A 19946-nucleotide genomic window follows, 5' to 3' on the forward strand; every position below is an offset into this window, starting at 1 on the left:
AGTAAATTTGCAGGCAAAAGTCTGTTTCTCGCTCTAAACACAATCAACAACGTCCTTAATTCAGCTAACTCTTTAAACTTAAACAAACCTGATTTAATAAACAACTCATTTGTATGTTCCCTGAAATGAACATTGTACATGATTCTTATTGCTCTGTTCTGTAATAAAAACAATGGCTTTGTGTTACTCATATATGTGTTGCCCCATACTTCAATACAATAACTCAAATATGGCAGAATAAGTGAACAATATAAAATTCTCATTGTCAATCAAATTGTCAAAATTCTCAGAATCAATCACTTTATTTGTTCCCATTTGTGTGATTAGCTGTGCAGCAATGAGAGCCAAAAAATGCAATACGGCATGCACAAACCATTTAACGCAGCACAAAAATACAGCAATACGACCAATAATTAACCCATAAAGACCCAAACATCCACCACTAACCAAAAACATTTACCATCTAAATTCTTCAATATCTGTTGATCCACTAATCCTATCAAAACAAGTAAATAATTTAAGTAAAAGGCAGTTTTCATCTGTTCATTGTCATCACATATGACCCATTCAGACCTATACAGCTCCATAGTGAACATGTAAACAGCATCAGCTTATTGAATATTGATTCACCAGTAAAACACATGTGTTTTGACAAATGATAGTGGTTGTTTTATGAGCCTTTAATGATATATTTATTGATTTATTGAATGTGCATGAGTTCCTATGATTGTAACATCTTGGAGAGACTAATATTTTTATGTGGTGTATTGCCAGGTGTTGAAAAAGTCATTTTTTCATCATTTCTGTTTTGATATAATAACCTTTGAATTTAGTCTGAGCTTTTATGAACATCTACACGATCAGTAAAGTAAATATAAGACAATGCCTTATTTTCACTAAAAAATGCAAAATGCAGAGGATAATGTTTTAATAAATGGTAATAAACTGCTTGGGGAACAAGGCTATTATCGTTAACGAAAACGAACGAAATGACGAAAACTAAAATTGAAAAAACATTTTCGTTAACTGAAATTAATAAAAACTCTAATTAAAAGAAAAAGACGATAACTAACTGAAACTGTATTGTGAGCTTACAAAACTAACTAAAACGTATAAAAAATTATGGATACAATTCCCTTCGTTTTCGTCTCTGTCAATGTCGGATTGATATGAAATTAATTTATTCCGCTCCAGCAGTTTGAGCTGGTGACACCATACGACACTTCACAGTCTGTCATGTGTGGTCACTGGTGGTTTCCAGTCGTCTTCTGGTCCGCACTCTACCTGGAACATACAGACTAAAGCTGGGACACAGCAGCACAGTCCTGTCTGGGGTTTACTGTAGTGATGAGTGGGGTTGGTTTATTTTATTTATTTTTTTTTTTTGGCGTACCGTGTGTGTGCGCGTGAGTGACAGAGACAGAGCAGAGCTAAAGGACAGTCAGTGTTGAACTAGCATCCAGGTTAAAACTGGAGAGTTTATCACCATGAAAAGGCCTTTCCAAGCCCTGAACTGCACAGTTTAGAAGAGGAGGAAAGAGGAGGATGAAAACTAATCCAATTACAGAGGTATGGAACCTGTTAGAATGTTAAAAAACGTTTGATGTTACTAGCTACAGCTAGCTGAACTGAACTGAAGCAAAGTTAGCTAATAATGGAACTGGAGATGATTAAGAGATGAGATATCTGCTAAGGTGTGGTTTACTGATGATGAACTGGGTTATATATGTTTATAAGTGGTTTATATATGTTCCTATCTGCTTTCACTGCTGGTTAGCTGGTTTATAATAGGTTCCTATCTGCTTTAACTGCTGGTTAGCTGGTTTATAATAGGTTCCTATCTGCTTTAACTGCTGGTTAGCTGGTTTATAATATGTTCCTATCTGCTTTAACTGCTGGTTAGCTGGTTTATAATATGTTCCTATCTGCTTTAACTGCTGGTTAGCTGGTTTATAATATGTTCCTATCTGCTTTAACTGCTGGTTAGCTGGTTTATAATAGGTTCCTATCTGCTTTAACTGCTGGTTAGCTGGTTATATATGTTTCTATCTGGTTTAACTGCTGGCTGCTTTGTTCATCTCCTCTCATGCTTTGCACATCTTCGCATTGTTTCACGTAAGTGACGTTGTGTATGGATTGCACCCCCCCTCAACCTGCTACAGGGAATTTATACATTGTACGGTACATTGTGTCTCTGCTCAGTCCATGAGCCGCCCTAACCCTACCCCCAAATAAAGTGTCCAGGGTAGCCCATATCCACGCCTCACTAATTTCTTTGAATAGGATGATGAGGAAGATAAAATATATGAAATAACTAAAACTAATACTAAAACTAAACTAAACTAAACTAAAACTAAGCATTCAGAAAAAAAACGATAACTAATAAAAACTAACAAACCTGCTCTAAAAACTAATTAAAACTAACTAAATAAGAGAAAAAAAAAGTCAAAACTAATTAAAACTAAACTATAATTAAAAATCCAAAACTATTATAACCTTGTTGGGGAAGACAAAAAAAAAGTCATTTGGAAGTGACAAAAATAGTTGTGGGTCTTTAAAGGTAAATTGTGATGAAACACATCGGTTTTGGTGATAATACACAAATGTAAAATTATATGTATGTAAATATGTAAAATTCTGCAATTTATAGATGAAAACAGCAGTTTGTCACTTGATGAAGTTCATGTTTGTGATGAAGCTAAGCGGATTTAGCCTCTATGTCGTGGAATTTGAACTTAAAAAAAATCATTGTCTAAAGCCCCCGAATAGGGGTGTTCAAATGTCCTTGAGTCAGTTACGTGATGGGTGGAGCTGAAGCTGCTGTATCATTCTGTTTGATTCACACAGGATAGTGCTTTCACCTTGTATAAGTGCTGCCTCCATTGGTTCATCAGTTTGTCAGTTTGAAGCAGGAATACCATATTAAAACACCAGTCACACAACAACACAGGCTGGTTTTGTCTGGGAAATTCGGTAGGTTCAGATCACTTTAGGTCTTTGGTTTCCTGTGAGAAAAGACTGTATGAAGTCAACAAAATATTCTAAAAGCATCACACACTTAAATGGACATTATCTCTTTAGGTAAGTCCAGTACAAAACCCATATAAAACGAACCCTTTCAGAGCCTCATACGGTTCTACATACACATCTGCTGATTCCCTGTCATACTGGATGTCCCTGAACTACTCCTGTCTCACATCCACACCCAAACAGATGGAAGATTTCTACTGTTTCAAACGTACTAATTTATACTTAAAGAGCAATAAGAAAAAAAACATCTAAAATGACAAAGCTTATTATTACATTATAATAACTTTGAGCAAAAATGTCCAATTTTAGATAAACATTTCATTGTACTTATTTGTCCTATTTCATTTCATCACTTGTCAATAGTGTCACATCACCAGCTAAAAATACTAGGTGTTGTATTTCTTGTGGCTCTTTTATTAGAATATGATAACAAAATGTGAATATATGATATTAAACCTATGTATTATATAACCTTTAAATATGATTCATGCCAGACTCACATTAGATGAACTACATCTCCCATGATTCCATGCTTTGGCAGTGGTTTATTCTTATTTGTTTTATTTTTTATTTATTTTGTTTGTTTGTTTGTTTTTAATTGTATGGATTTTTATATTTTTCTGTCTATTCTTGTATTTTGTTCTTTTATTTGGGTTTTATTTATTCTTCTGTACAGCACTGTTTTCTTTTTTACTACAGTTTTATTTATTTATTTTTTAAATCTATTCTGTATTTTATTCTTTGCAGCACTTTGGTCCACTGCAGTTGTTTTAAAGTGCTTTACAAATAAAGTTGGATTGGATTGAATGTTGCTTCACAACATTATCTTGTATAGATTTGATTGAATTCAAAAGCATCATAGTATATTTTATATAACCATAAATATCATTGTTTTTCATTCATTTTTAGAGTTTATTTTGTTCACATTGTTTTCTACCCCTACAAAATGATTTGAGTTGATTTTTATATACTTTGCTCAACAATTTTCTTTCTTTTTTTATGATTATGTGTGTTTTCTGCCTCCACACGTGAAATATTTGTCACATTCTGACCGTAAATACTCCATTTACACCATGAGTAGCCATCTGGTTTGTTCAAATCTCACTCACTCACAACAATGAAATATTGATTTGACATTTATGATGATAATTACTGACAACAACTGACATTTTAAATCAGCTGGAATGGGAAGTCCTACCAGCTGTAAATGTGACGTCTTACTGATTTTATACATTTTGCTGATAAATTGATTGAGAGACCCATAATGGCAGAAATATATAAAGAAAAATTGTAATAGCTGGTACCAGTGACATTATTTACATGTCTTGGGTGCAGGTCTGGACAATATATCGAATCCATTTAATTAATTTACCGGTAGTTAGTTTATACAAAATGCCTAAAAAGCACAATAGAAATTTCTTTGTCAACACAAATTCCAAACTATAACCTGTTTGTTGTAATATAATTGTTATTAAAATGTTTCTCCGGTCATTGCACATTCACAGGCTTTATTATTTTTACTTTTTAATCACTAATACACTGTCTCACCTTTGTAAGTCCAAATCTTTCATTGTTTTTATTTGATATTGTGCACTCACAATGTTAAATCTTAGTACAAACTAATTTTGAAAAAGTTCATATATAAAGAAATTAATCACTCAAATCAATCAAACGCATGTTGCACTGTAAAAAAAAATCTGTAGTTTAGCAGAATTTTCACTGTGTATTTTACAGATTTTTCCTGTATTTTTAAGATACAGGAAAATATCAATGAAATTACAAAACTAGACTGTGATTTTACATGTGAACATGTAAAACACAAAAAAAACTGTAACTGTGAATAACCAAAAAATTTCCATTTTTTGAAAGAATTTTTTTCTTTTTTTCACAGAAAAATACAGTTAAAATCCATTTGCAAATGTATCATAATTTCACAAATATTTCTTTTCTATTTATGAGATTAAACTGTTAATTTAAAGTTTAATACCATTTAAAAAAAAAAAAAAAAAGAGAAAAAATTACTGACAATTAACCGTAAAAGAAGTATTTGTTCTGTAAGTTTAACAAGACTTGTTTCTTAATTGTCAAATATCTTGTGTTATTATGGGAGGTTTCACAACAAAAAGGTTGATTAGGTGTATTTTTGTGAATGAATAACATGTGTAAGCACTGATAAACTGTCCAAATACAGTTTTTATCAGTGGATTGTACAACTTAGTGTCACTGAAAAGTGTGTGTGTGTGTGTGTGTGTGTGTGTGTATATATATATATATATATATATATATATATATATATATATATATATATATATATACATACATATATGGGTAATTTGATTGTTTTAATACATGTAAATATTCTTTATAAAACATTAAAAAGTCAAAAAAAAAAAGCAAAATCTCATGTAAAGTTAGGGCAAAAAACTGTATTTTAATTATGAAAAATTACCATACTTTTATGAGATATTTTTTTTCCATTATTTTACAGTATTTTTTCTGCACCCCAACTGCCGGAATATTATCGTGTTTTTATGGTTTTGTTTTTTTTTTTCACAGTGTGTACACTGGGCCTTATGTCCCAGATCTGCTTAGACAATATTTATGTAGTAATATGTATGTACCGTTGCGGAAAAAATTATTAGACCATCAAAAGTCATCAAAAACAATGGTTATGTGATCAAGTAGTAACTCCTGTGTGTATCATGTGAATAAAACAGACAGAAAAGAAAACATGAAATACCTAAAAGCACTGTTTTTGTCAGTACAATGTCATAGATACTGATGTAAGAAATTCAGTGATTTTGGTTATTATCAAGAAAACAGGGAAAATGGCTAGATATCAGCTCTGAAATTAAACTCTTATGAGCTATTTTTGTTGTTATTATTATATTTGTCCAAACAAATTTTATTTTTTTATTTTTTATTTTTTTTAGTTTAGTTTATTTCAAATATGCAACAAGACAAAGTAATCTTACATAGTCCTTAGAAATAAAACAGGTAGTAAAAAGTCAAGGAAGAAAACAACAAAACAAAAACAAAACTTATACATGATTTCATTTGCACATTGGAAAAGGAGTGGGAGGAAGTATAATTTTATTTAATCCCACCCTTTCTCCACACAACAGTCTATCCTTTAGCTTCCTATCAGCAGAATATATGAAAAATCAAGTCTCTTAGATCTTTTGTAAGTAATTAACCTCACTTATCATCCTCACATACACATACATACACACCTATATTGACATATCAGGAAAGTAATAAATAAATAAGTACATACTTACATGCATAAATCCTTGAAGGCAACACAAATGGATGCACAAGTAAGTAAACAATAAGACGAAGTAAACAACAACAGCAATTAAACAAAACATAATCAACAAACAAAAAACAAGGAACAAACAGAATAGAATAGAATAGAATAGAATAGAATAGAATAGAATAGAATAGAATAGAATAGTCTTTATTTGCCATTTGCACAGATACATACAGTACAGGCACACTGGAATTCTTGTGCGTTTCCCAGAGTCAGAAAAGGAGCCTGAAGAAAAAGTAAAGATATGACAACAACAGACAGATACAAAACATAAACACAGCTAAAACAGACAAAAAAAAGACAAGACAGAATATTAATGTAACAAAAGTATTAGGACCCTCTATCTTTGTACATTTAGTTGTACCAGGCACTAAAACAAGAAATAGAAGAAAACAAGGGGTGGTTTAATATTTTTTCCCACAACTGTAGTTCTTTTGTGTTTGTAATTTAATCCTGTTTGACATGAGTGTAAATCTAGTCCATCCTCTATACGTCTCTGTCTGAACTGGGCGTCTTAAATCTTCTGGGTGACAGATTGTGGTTGTGTTTTCGATGTGGTAAAGGCCACGCGCTGACAGCAGCCTCCAACTGTGCTCGGCGTGTCCTCCTGTGGATGCTCCGCTGATCATTCCTCTTTCACCGCCTTCCTTCCCCTTCATTGTAAAAGCTGTTATTGGTTTTACAGAGCCCTGAAAGATTCGCTTTTATCTTCCGCTGGGTGTCTCTTTTTGTATATATGTGTGTTTCAGCGTCCCAGAGGTCTCGTTATAGTATTAGAACAGAGCGGTGACAGCGGGCCACAAAGGACTATAAAAACAGCAAATCAACGCTCAGGGCGCACACATGCACCAGCTTCTACTCACTCACAAACACACAGAGTGGGAGAGGGAGTGTTTTCCTGTCATGGTGAACAGTTATCTGGGTTAAGGAAAGAGGATACAGACAGCAGAGGATGATAAACAGGAGGAGAGATCCACTTTGATTAAGTGAGATTTCATGTACAGTTTAGTGCGTGACTCTTATTTCTATTGGTTTGTTTCTTTTGTTTGTTTTTTTCAAACTTATTTATTTATTTATTTGTCTATCTATCTATCTATCTATCTATCTATCTATCTATCTATCTATCTATCTATCTATCTATCTATCTATCTATCTATCTATCTATCTATCTATCTATCTATCTATCTATCTATCTATCTATCTATTTATTTATTTATTTGTCTATCTATCTATCTATCTATCTATCTATCTATCTATCTATCTGTCTGTCTGTCTGTCTGTCTGTCTGTCTGTCTGTCTGTCTGTCTGTCTGTCTGTCTATCTATATATCTATCTATCTTTCTATCTATCTATTTATTTATTTATTTATTTTACTTGTCTTGTCCAGCATCCTAACAGCAGAATGGTAGTCTGGCTGCCTTTTGGTGCTGAACAAATGTGCTTTGCCAAAGGTAACTTCATAAACTATATGAGGCTCCCCTTGATATTCTACTGTCTTTATTATGAGTTTTGTTGAACCACATTTCGATGCTGGACCTGACATGGGGGGGGGGGGCTCTCTTATTTCTATTGTGATAACGTTTTATAAAGTCATCCATTTCACTATTACATGGGTGTCAAACTCATTTTGGTTCAGGGGCCACATTCAGCTAAATTTGATCTGTGGTGGGTCAAATCAGTAAAATTATAATATAATATTTAAATTATGTCAACTCCAAATTTTTCTCTGTTTTAGAGTGAAAAAAGGAAAATTACATTATGAAAATTTTGCATCTACAAACTATCCTCTCAAACAATGTGAATAATGTGAACAAACTGAAAAAAATGTGTAATTTAAACAATATTATGCTTCAGTTTATCATTTTACACATGGACATTACTACTTACAGGTCATAGTGGATCTACAAATACACAAAACATTTTGTAACAGGTGGAATCTTAGTAAAATTGCACTTATTTCTCTTCAGACATTTCAGGTTGTTCATATTTGTTCAGGTTATTCAGATATTTTTGGACTATTATGCTTTGTTTTAGTGTAAATACATGAAAACATTTACATTTACAAATAGAAAAATTTGGAGTTGTGAGTATTTATACTTTATTAAGACCTACCTGAGATTGAATTGGTCTGAATGTGGAACCTGAACTAAAATGATTGACATCCTAATGTAATTTTTGCATTTCACAAATTCATCCCAAGGGACGGACTGGACCCTTTGGCGGGCCGGATTTGGCCCCCGGGCCGCATGTTTGACACCTGTGCACTATTACATTACATTTACATTTACATTTATGCATTTGGCAGATGCTTTTTTCTAAAGTGACTTACAGGGGAAAACCAATCAAATCAATCAATCAAATTTTATTTATATAGCACCAGATCACAACAAAAGTTATCTCATGACACTTTATATATAGTGTTGGTCAAAACCAGACTCTAAGCCAATTTACAGAAACCCAACAGAATGTATTACATCTTTTTCTTTTTAAATGCACATTAAAATGAGTCTCCAGTTTGTAGGAAAGCTACTGTAGCATATTCATAAAATGTCATAACAGCAGATAAATTAAGCCCCAGCCATGGAGACATGTCTGAAAGGTACGTGTTTACAATGAACCAGTGGAAGTGTGTGACTGTTTCATGTTCGTGCTGTGTATCTGTGTGTTTTCTGAAGTCCCCCATCTATCTTTCCTTCTTTCCCTGAAGCTCCCTCTCTTCTGCCAAACAGATTGCTGTGTGGATTTTATCTAAATGTGTTGGTTCAGCGGTAAATACCAGCAGAAGAACACAGTTACTGCCTCTAGTCATATTACATACACCCAAACAGGTGATTAATATTCTGTCATTTTGCACAAACTGTTCTTTTTGGCTCTGAAATCAGTTGAGTGTCTACACATCTGATGCTAAAAGTCATAATAACAATAACTTCTTAAACATGATCTCACAGTAAGGAATTCTTGTTTTGTTTTATTTCCTCATCATATTATTTTTGCACACTTTCCACTGGTTTAACCCTTTCATGCATGAATTATGAGAACTTTAATCAAGATTTTTTCCTGTGTTTTTTTTTTTTTCTTTTTAGGCATGAAAAAAACAATGTGATTGAATTTTTTTGTTTGTTTGTTTTTCTTATGAACCTATTTTTCATGGGGTTACAAAAATGTCCAGTCAGCTGGACATCATGCATTTACTGACAAACTGTGTGAAAACTATGAAATACATTTTTAAAATGCTGTTAATCTGTTCTCACATTTTAGTCCCTCCTGGGACCCAGCAATGCATTTTTGTCCTCTGTAGGGGACAAGAGTTTTACAGCTTTATTATTAAAAAAAAAAACAAAACAAAAATAAAACAACAAAACAAATGCTGTCCACTACAAAGGACATTCCAAAATAAAAAAAAAAAAAAAATCTATCTGAAAAAACTGTTGCATCATGCTGTTTCCAATCAAGACAATTATTAAATGTAAAAAAGCCAAAACTTTTCCTTTTCTGGGTCTGTAGTCATTACTCAGATATGCCAAAAAAAAAAAGTAAAAAAACAAACAAACAAACAAACAAACAAACAAAAAACTGTTAATTACAGTTTAATAAACATTAGCAATTGATTTACACTCGAATATGTTACTGCAGATCAGGTTGATCAAGAACAGTAATGGTATGAATTGTAGTGTATGGGATGATGCATAAGTGTCCACTGTGTTGGTTGATATGGAACTAAAACAACAAAATCCATGAATATACAAGAGAACAGCTGGAGAAGAACTGTCCACTGGAGTGACCACTATGCATGAAAGGGTTAAAACAAACAAACAAACAAAAAAAACAGTATATAAATTAATTAAACCCAGCATTGTCCAGGAATACTGACTTTCATTTGTTTGCATATTTTACAGCAATCATGTGTGTAATGATGCAGCCGATGATTTCAAAATCCACTGGGGTAATGAGGCCGTTTTACAGGCATCAAAGAAAATCCACCACATAATATCAGATCACAGATGGGGGGCTAAAACAGTTGGAAGACCACACACATATACTACTGTAGTGTTAGCTTGTTTCAAACCTCAGACTCTTTCAATATGTGGGCTTTTACGCCTGCAAGCTCGGGCAGAATTCAGTTACTTTTGGCTGGAAATGACAGAATTATATAGTTTCCATTGTTAAATAATTGGATTGCTTGAATAATGCGACATGGAAAGAGAATTTCCACAGGCTTTAGACAATCTGCATTAGGTTTAACATGAGAAGACTTGCCAAATACAGTAGTTTTGTGATGATAATAAATTCTTTTTCAGGCGTGTTCATGTACAAATGATAATTTTGGACTCTAACCAAGGAAAGGACCTTCCTCATAGCAGATTTTTATCACATAAATGCAATTTCCACTTGATATTGCATATTCATCTGCATTTAGATCAGATTAATAGGCACAGGCTGAAGGTAATTGATGAGAAAATGCATCTTACTTCCTGAAAACTGAAGCAAAATGTCTTGAGAAATCCATATTAAAATAACGAGTAGTACAAGATCCTGAATCTCTGAGGACTAAACCCTGCCTTTAAAAAAATGCTAATTGATATGGATACTGTGACAGGTCAGCAGTCTGCAGATCAAACAGAAGCCGAGCTTTTAGATGTCAGAGAGGATCTGGGTTTAATAGCAGAGCAGAAACACGTTCACGTTGCAGTGTGTACATAGGAGCGTGTGCACGCTCATGTGGGGGTGAGTTTGATATGTAAATACATCAGGGTGAATCATTTATATAGTCATGCCCTGCATTTGTCATGTTATAGGGTTTAATGTGGGTGTTAACGCCAGCAAATAATGCGGCTTGAGTGTTTGATCTCTTGGTTTCTTGGATTTATTGGTGCTGCCACAGTATTGCATATTTTGAAAACCACTTTAATGAGAAATATACAGCTTTAGAAGTAATTTTGGATGATCCTGACAAATGTGTGTGTAGGAATATGGGAAAAGACAAGAAATGTTTACTACATGAATTTAATGAAGAGATAGGCTGTTTTAACCCTATAACACCAGACGTATCGTATTTGATACAAATGCACTTATTTTCTGAAGACATTTCAGGTTGTTCATGTTATTCTGATTTTTAAGAAAACTTTGTCGATGTAAACATTTTCATAACATAATTTTACTTTTTTCAGTCTTATTATTTTACTGGTCCGGCCCATTTGTCATCATATTGGGCTGTATGTGGCTCCTAAACTAAAATGAGTTTGACACCCCTGATTTAACCCTATAACGTCAAACGTATCATATTTGATACATGAGTTTTGAACACATCTACATGATTAGCGGGATATTTTTTTCTTGAAAAACCTGATGTATACAACAAGATAAATGCAATACACAGATAATCCACCAGGGGGGAGGAATTCATTCACCAGAGGCCTTTCCAGTGACACTACAAGATTGACAGGGGGCGGAGCTTTGCCAGTTTTGAAAAGGAATCACCAGTTTGTTAGACATGTTTGAGTTATACAGGGTGGGGAAGCAAAATTTACAATGAACATTTAGTTGTTTTTTCTCAGCAGGCACTACGTCAGTTGTTTTGAAACCAAACATATATTGATGTCATAATCATACCTAACACTATTATCCATACCTTTTCAGAAACTTTTGCCCATATGAGTAATCAGGAAAGCAAACGTCAAAGAGTGTGTGATTTGCTGAATGCACTCGTCACACCAAAGGAGATTTCAAAAATAGTTGGAGTGTCCATAAAGACTGTTTATAATGGAAAGAAGAGAATGACTATGAGCAAAACTATTACGAGAAAGTCTGGAAGATACTATTAAAGAAGAATGGGAGAAGTTGTCACCCAAATATTTGAGGAACACTTGCACAAGTTTCAGGAAGCGTGTGAAGGCAGTTATTGAGAAAGAAGGAGGACACATAGAATAAAAACATTTTCTATTATGTCAATTTTCTTGTGGCAAATAAATTCCCATGACTTTCAATAAACTAATTGGTCATACACTGTCTTTCAATCCCTGCCTCAAAATATTGTAAATTTTGCTTCCCCACCCTGTATTATGTTTTTGTTTGTTCAAAAATAATAATTTTTACCTCCAGACAGATATTGTTCCCAGGCGCAAACAATATCCATTAATAGCAGATTTTAATTGATTTGATATACCTGGCTTATGCGAACCTATGTAACTCCTGAAAAACTTCACAAATTTAACCCTAATATCCCAGACACCTTATAAAATGTGGAACCGAGAGAGGTACCTTGTATCACTGTATTTGGAAATGTGAACATGTGCAAAAATTTTGGAGAAGGATAATTCACACAATTTCTAATGTTACAGACAAAGAAGTCCCAATGTGCCTGGAGATCTGTATTCTAGGTCTTATTCCAGAAACTTTCGCACTTAGAACTCATGAAAGTAGGCTGGTGAACCCATCTAATACATGAGAAGTGTTTTGCGGAACTTTCATCCCGCAGAGCTATTGAAAGGCTCCCGTACACAATTAACCCTTTCATGCATACTGGTCACTACAGTGGACAGTTATTCTACAGCTGTTCTCTTGTATATTCATGGATTTTGTTGTTCTTTTCATTGTTTTTTTTTTTTTTTTAGCACATATCTTTATTAAAGTTTTAAGACACTACATATCTTTCTGACATGAATTGGTAATATTATGTAGATCTCTCCTGAGCATAAACCCCCAGAATCACAAGCCCTTCCCATAGTTTTCACACAATTTATCACTAAATTCATGTTTCTGTGCGTCAAAAATTAACCATGTGGTGTCCAGCTGAGTGGACATTTTTGCAACTTCATGAAAAATAGGTTCATAAGAATTTTTTTTTTCATTATTTTTTTTAATGTATTTTTTAATTTTTTTTTTTTAATTTTTTTTTTTAATTTTTATTTTATTTATTTATTTTTCAGAAGAAAATTTTCCAATCGCATTGTTTTTTTTCATGCCTAAAGAGGAATAAAAACATTTAGGAAAAAATTTTGATTAAGGTTCTTATAATTCGTGCATGAAAGGGTTTAACAGAAAACTCATATCTTCCACAGGATATGGAATTAATGTCTAAAATTTGTAGAATCAAAGCCTGATATCTCATCATCATAACTTACAAAATGAGACCATACCTTTTTTTTAATTATTTTTTTTTCAATGATGTTTGATTATGTATCAGATATACAAAAATGGATGTTGAGAAGTATTGAAGTCACTATTACTTATATTGTCTGTCAATAATTATTCTGTTATTTACTTTCACTGCTATTTCAAAATTCAGAGGTGGTCTTGGAGGGGGCGTTCCTGGGGGTTTATGTTCAAGGGAGACCTACACAATGTTACCAATTCATGTCAGAAAAGATGTCTATGTAGGTATTTTAAAGCTAAATTTTAGACGTATATTTTACTTAATTTTTTAAATTAGCCTTAGATTTTAGTCGATTTTAATGTATTCATTTATGTATTAGTTATTTATTCTATATTGCTATGGCTAATATGGGTCCTCAGTAACTAGTTTCGTTCTTTCTCTGTGATGTAATGATAAACTTCTTTGAATCTTTTGTAATGTGTTAAAACTTTAATAAAGATATGTGTTAAAAAAAATAATAACTCTAATATTTGAGCATTGAGACCTACTCTATCAAATATGATTCTAAATTGAAACTCATACCTGGAAATTGATATTTGGAAAAAAATAAAATAAAATTGGGGGTTGTTCAGAAGGACCAATAAAGTTCTCCAGTTTCAAAGAACTGGAATTTTCTGTCAATGATTTCATGGTTCAGGCTTTACAGGGTTAAAATACTGACAAATTTCTTAATCACCACATAGTGAAAAACAATTAATAATATAAAAACAGAATTTCAAAAGTCCACACTGAGAAGTTGGTGTGTTGAATACATGCAGACACGTGCAAGTGGTCTAACAATGACTCCCTGTATAGAGTATATACTGTATTATCCTATGCAGTACTTATACTGTATGTACTCAGTTAAGTGTAGAGAAATAAGATTATCAAAGGAAAATCCACAGAGACACAAGGTAAGTGGTGGTTTGACAAAGACAAGCTTATAAAATACAAAGACAAGGTTGAGTTTATGGAGCGCATCCTTTGTTCCCTGAATTCCATCTTAAAACTGTGGTTGATTTTGTGTAGTGGCATTTTGTGTATGTGTGTGTGTGTGTGTGTGTGTGTGTGTGTGTCTTGCTTCAACTGAAAGTAAATGCTCCACTATGTCATCATATAACAGATCCACAGTAAAGGTGATGTCACTGCTGTTGGAGGGGTGACTTGGTGGTGGTGGGGAGTTCAAACCGTTGCCATAGTAACGGGTAAAGGCAGTCGTGATTAGGCGGGGTGCTGCTGTAAGTAACAGTGTGCGTCCGTATGTGCGTGCATTCGTGCATGTGTGTTGTTGACACTTGTTTTTCCGTATGTTTTCAGAAGCGGTAACACTGTGGACGTGTGTAACCAAAGAGCGTGTGTGTTTGTATGTGTGTTTTGCGAACCTCCTGTGTCATCCAATTACCTTCATACGCAGTTCCGATGTACTGATGCTGAGCCATTCTCATTATGAACAGTAAAAACACAACCAGAGGCTATTACACCAGGCTGTTACAGCACAGTAAACAGATGCTTGCAACAGAGTTTGTGTGTGTGTGTGCCCTGTACTCCAGATAATTGGACTCCATCGGTATGCATAAAGATGATTGTAAGTGCTTGTGTGTGTGTTGGGAAATGATTAAATACAACTTTATATGCCTTTTTGGGGGGGGTTTGACTTGGTTTTAGACTCAGAGCTATGGTAAAGTGTTCAGATGTGATGGAGAGGTTAAGGTCAGGAGGTTAAGGTTGTGATTATGTGTGGACAAGAGCCTTTCACAGAAAAACATTCTAACTTTGACAAAGAACATCTCCACCTCTGTCCATTCTGAAGCATCTTATAAAGCCAAAAACCCAAACATCCATCCCCGACTAAAAGCATCTACTGATCTACGGCATTTAATAACTATTGATCCATTAATCCTATCAATACATGTAAATAATTGGTGTAAAATACAGTTTGTCATCTTTTCATGGTCATCAGATATGACCCATTTGGACGATCAGAGGCTCTGTAGTTACCATGGAAACACTGTCATCTTCAACAACACTGATTCACCAGTAAAACCCAGAGAGTTTGATAAACGACAGTGGATGGAGATGCTTGGTTTGTGTTCAGTTAATGATATATTTTACTGAAAAAGTCACTTTTTCTGCAGTTTCCTCTGTTTCTGATATAATAACCTTCAACTTTAATCTAAGCTTTTATGAACACTTATATGATAAGTAAGTTAAATACAGAAAAATATAAGATTTTCACAGAAAAAAATGCAAGATGCAGAGCAAAATAATATAAATTAAAACCACAAGCGGTGTTAAGGCCCTCGCCCTCCCGCGCAACCGCCTCCCCACGCAACCACCGAGGCCACCGACAGTGAGAGGACACCATATCGTGGGCTTGATCCGACATTCTGCGAGATATACACAGTTTTATACTTCTGAAAATGAACGCTTCATCACGAGCTCGTCACAGCCACGCTCATCATTTGATCAAAAATGTTAAGGATAACTTTTGATCACACGTGTGTAGGTGATTTTCACCAAGTTTGGTCCAAATTGGATGTAAACCCTAGCAGGAGATGATGAAAGTATGAGGGGTGGGATTTTAGAGGTCCACGCTTCCATCCATTATGGCCGACTTCCTGTTGGGTTTAGGGTGGGGCCATAATGTAATTTTTTACTTGTCCTACCATAGGCTATGTCTGTACCAAGTTTCATGTTTGTATGTGGAAAAAAATTTGGGGAGGCCTCCCATCTGCGTAATGTATTTTGATTTTTGAGGGGGCGCTGCCGAGTCATTTTGCGATATTTTTTCTTGGCGACTTCAAATAAAAAAATTTTCACGGAGCTTGAATTTTTGGTCAAATAAAATTGACTTTTCGTTAACATTCAGGGGGTCAAATTTGCGTTCAAAGAGGTGAGAGAATAATAATAACAGAACCATGCAATTTTAATAGGCCCTCGCTGGAATATATGCCTGGGTTCGGGCCTAATACATGGAGATAAATCACTTAAGAAAAGTTAGATACAGAGAAAATTTCATTTAGGAACTGATGTAAAAGTTGTGCGGGTTCTTTGTGGGTTAAGAAACTAGATGGTGCACTGTAGTGATTTCCTGTGTCTGTCATGTAGGTTTCTCACTTTAGGAGACAAGCAGTAGATCCTGTTCCCTTCACTCCAGTGGGAGAAGTGAATGTAAACAAAGATACACATAAACACTGAATTCATAAGCAACATATCTTCATAACATTCCTTCACTAGAATGGCATTTTTTCAGCCATATTGATAATGGGAACATTGATTTTGAGGCATGCTTTCACAAGATCTGCAACCCAAATCTCATCTAAAGGAGGTAAAAACAAGCAGGAAAATGAAGCAAATTATGAAACAGTCCCAGTTACCACCAGAAAAACATGATTCTAGTGCATTATTATTGTATTTGTCCCTTTTTACTTTCATCCATCCACACGACAGTCTCAATCGGTAAAGCTCTCAGTGCATCGTATTTGTTGGAGTATCTTTGGTCAGCGCTATGGTTCTTGACTTTTCTTGTATGCTTTTCCTTGACCTCGATGCAGAACATAATGAGATTTCATCAAGACTTATGAAAAGATAACTGCAGTGTTAAAAGAAGCCAGGTGCACTTACACTGATCTACAGAACTATGCAAAGACAGAGAGACTACAATGATCTGAAGATGGAGGACTAAAACCACATCTTAAACACAATGTGGGCAATAACACTGCTTTATATCAAGGCTAGAGTTTAATTTAAAATAATATAATTGATTTGTTGCATAAATAAAATAAAATTGGTGTCACACTGGGAATGGTCACTCCATCCATATGTATCTAAATGAATCATAATCGGGATGACTGTCTGACCATAATAAGCAGCTGGACTGATTTGGAAAAAAAAAGAGCTGCAAAACAAAAACTACTGGGCCAAAATTCAAATATGTGTTGTTGTTCAGTGTGTTCCAGTTCACAGTTCATGTTCAACATCCTAAATCTCTTACTGATGTACATTCTGAGTGCCTTAGTTATAGTGTTTGGGAAGCTATTTTGCAAGTAGTTCTGGATGGCAGTAGTTCAGACAAACTACATTTCTACCCCTGGAGAAATGTAGCTTGTAAAACTACGGCTAGAAAAAGTAGTTTTAGTGACTACTTTTTATTTTCAGCATTGTACATGTAGTGTATATGAAACAAAATATGGCCATGGTTGGGGTGGCACATCGCTATCAGGGTTGGTGCTTGCAGGAGGGTTGTCCATGGTGGTGACGACCACACAACGTTAATAATAATTGTACATCTACGAAGCATTCGAGTGCTGCCAGGGCAAACCATTCAGAGGCAGCCTTGGCTGTGATGTCATGACATGATCATGCCTACAAAACAATTCAGGATGAAAGAAAAAGGGACTGTCTTGCGTTCAATGGTGAAATACAATTTACATTACAAAAAATACATTAAAAAAAACCCTTAATTTTATGTTGTTGCCAAAAATTGTAGTTTGTAAATTGAATAGATAAACTAAAAAAAATTACCCAAAAAGTACTTGAATTACTTGACGCGGCATAAAATATGAATGTGGTTTAACTACCAGCAAGTTATAGCAAAATGTAGTTGAACTACAGCAGTCGCTGTATCGGTCTGTCTTGGTGAAGAAGGAGCTGAGCCGAAAGGTGAAGTTCTTGATTTACCGGTCAATCTACGTTCCTACCCTCACCTATGGTCATGAGCTTTGGGTCATGACTGAAAGGACAAGATCCCAGATACAAGCGGTCGAAATGTTTTTCCTCCATAGGGATAGGGTGAGGAGCTCAGTCACCAGGGAGGAGCTCGGAGTAGAGCCGCTGCTCCTCCACATCGAGAGGGGCCAGCTGAGGTGGCTCGGTCATCTGATTCGGATGCCTCCTGGACGCCTCCCTGGGGAGGGGTTCTGGGCGTGTCCTGCCGGGAGGAGACCTCGGGGAAGACCTAGGACATGTTGGAGAGACTATGTCTCTTGGCTGGCCCGGGAACGCCTTGGGGTCCCCCCATAGGAGCTGGAGGAGGTGTCTGGGGAGAGGGAAGTCTGGGCGTCCCTGCTTAGACTGTTGCCCCCGGGACCCGGCCCTGGATAAGCGGCAGATAATGGATGGATGGATGGATGGATGGATAGTTGAACTACATAGTTCAGCTACGTACAGTTAAAGTTTCCCCAACACTGCTTATTTAGTAAAAACCTGTCAAACTTCAATTCCTCGCTGTCTTTTTCTGTTTCACCCTGTTTTGACCCTAAAACACACAGTAAAGAAAAACCACTGAGGAAAAGGAACACAAACACATACTCACAGAAGCTTTCATGACACTGAAACACACGCAAATTCACAGCAACATTTTAGCTGGAATAACGTCTCAGGGGTTAAAGCATTAAAAAATATTTTACTACATCATCGCTTTTCTGTCTATGACATGATAAAAGCTCACGACACTAGTGCATCTTCTCTAAATAACAAATTGTGTTCCCTTTTCTTGGAATGAATGACTTATTTTGTATATTGCTTTGACTGGCTTCAGTAGCGCATGTCTTCCTGCTCTAAAGGTGAAGCTGAAATGAAATTCTACCTTCCCGAACACACTATCAAATGTCTGTTAAATCCAATATTGAACCAAATTCCCTGATGAAATCAAAGCTCCCAGTGCTGGAGCTGACCTACATAGATGAATATGCAGACAGACAGTAAGCAATCTCGCCTGTGCCGGCTCAGTTTTCAGGCCGTTATGAACCGCTGAAATATAACAGAAATGTTTACTGCAGATGAGCTCGGCTGAAAATGTTGTTTGCTTTTCCCTCTTTGCACTTTCCAGGTGACTGTTAGAGAGAAGTCAGATAAACATGTGTTTTTAGTTTGACTTGATGAAGGTACAGAGAAGAAAATTTTAAGCTGAGAACCCATTATAGAGTCTTTTTATCGTCACTGCAGGAACCAGCCTCCTAATGTGTACGAGTATCCTGTTAATGCTTTATTTTTATGTCTTTTCTGCAAAGGTCTGATGTCTGAAAAGGAGGATTTACCTATTGAGGATGACGAGGATGAAAGAAACCTCAACTACAATCCTCCGGCCCAGAAGTCTTTGGGGGAGATTCAGGAATTGGACAAAGATGACGAGAGTTTGGTGAAATACAAGAACACCCTGCTGGGGATCCTGCCAGTCGGGACAGGTGAGTGTGTGTGTGTGTGTGTGTGTGTGTGTGTGTGTGTGTGTGTGTGTGTAATGTTGATCTGAGTTGATACGAGAAGTGGTGATTCACGCTGTGTCGCTGCAGCTTTAATAACACTATTGACTCAGTGTAACGACTCGTTGCATAGATCCTCACAGTCATCAACTTCTGATTAAACACACAAAACACCCCACCCCCACACCCACACACGCACACACACATACATACACATTAACAGGCCTGCTTGCCTCAGCATCTCTAATCTAACAGAAGGACCATGACAGCT

At 35.3% G+C, this 19946-nt stretch overlaps 1 protein-coding gene across 1 annotated transcript in view; it reads left to right on the forward strand.

Annotated features, from left to right (window-relative positions):
• arhgdig (Rho GDP dissociation inhibitor (GDI) gamma) overlaps window positions 1-19946 on the forward strand; it is a 66662-nt gene that overhangs the window by 7051 nt on the left and 39665 nt on the right. Inside the window, exon 2 of the mRNA XM_030142024.1 lies at window positions 19487-19660. Within this exon, the coding sequence (XP_029997884.1) occupies window positions 19487-19660 (174 nt within the window). The remainder of the gene's footprint in view (window positions 1-19486; window positions 19661-19946) is intronic.

This window comes from Sphaeramia orbicularis, chromosome 8 (genome assembly GCF_902148855.1).
Source record: "Sphaeramia orbicularis chromosome 8, fSphaOr1.1, whole genome shotgun sequence".
Lineage (NCBI taxonomy): Eukaryota > Metazoa > Chordata > Actinopteri > Kurtiformes > Apogonidae > Sphaeramia > Sphaeramia orbicularis.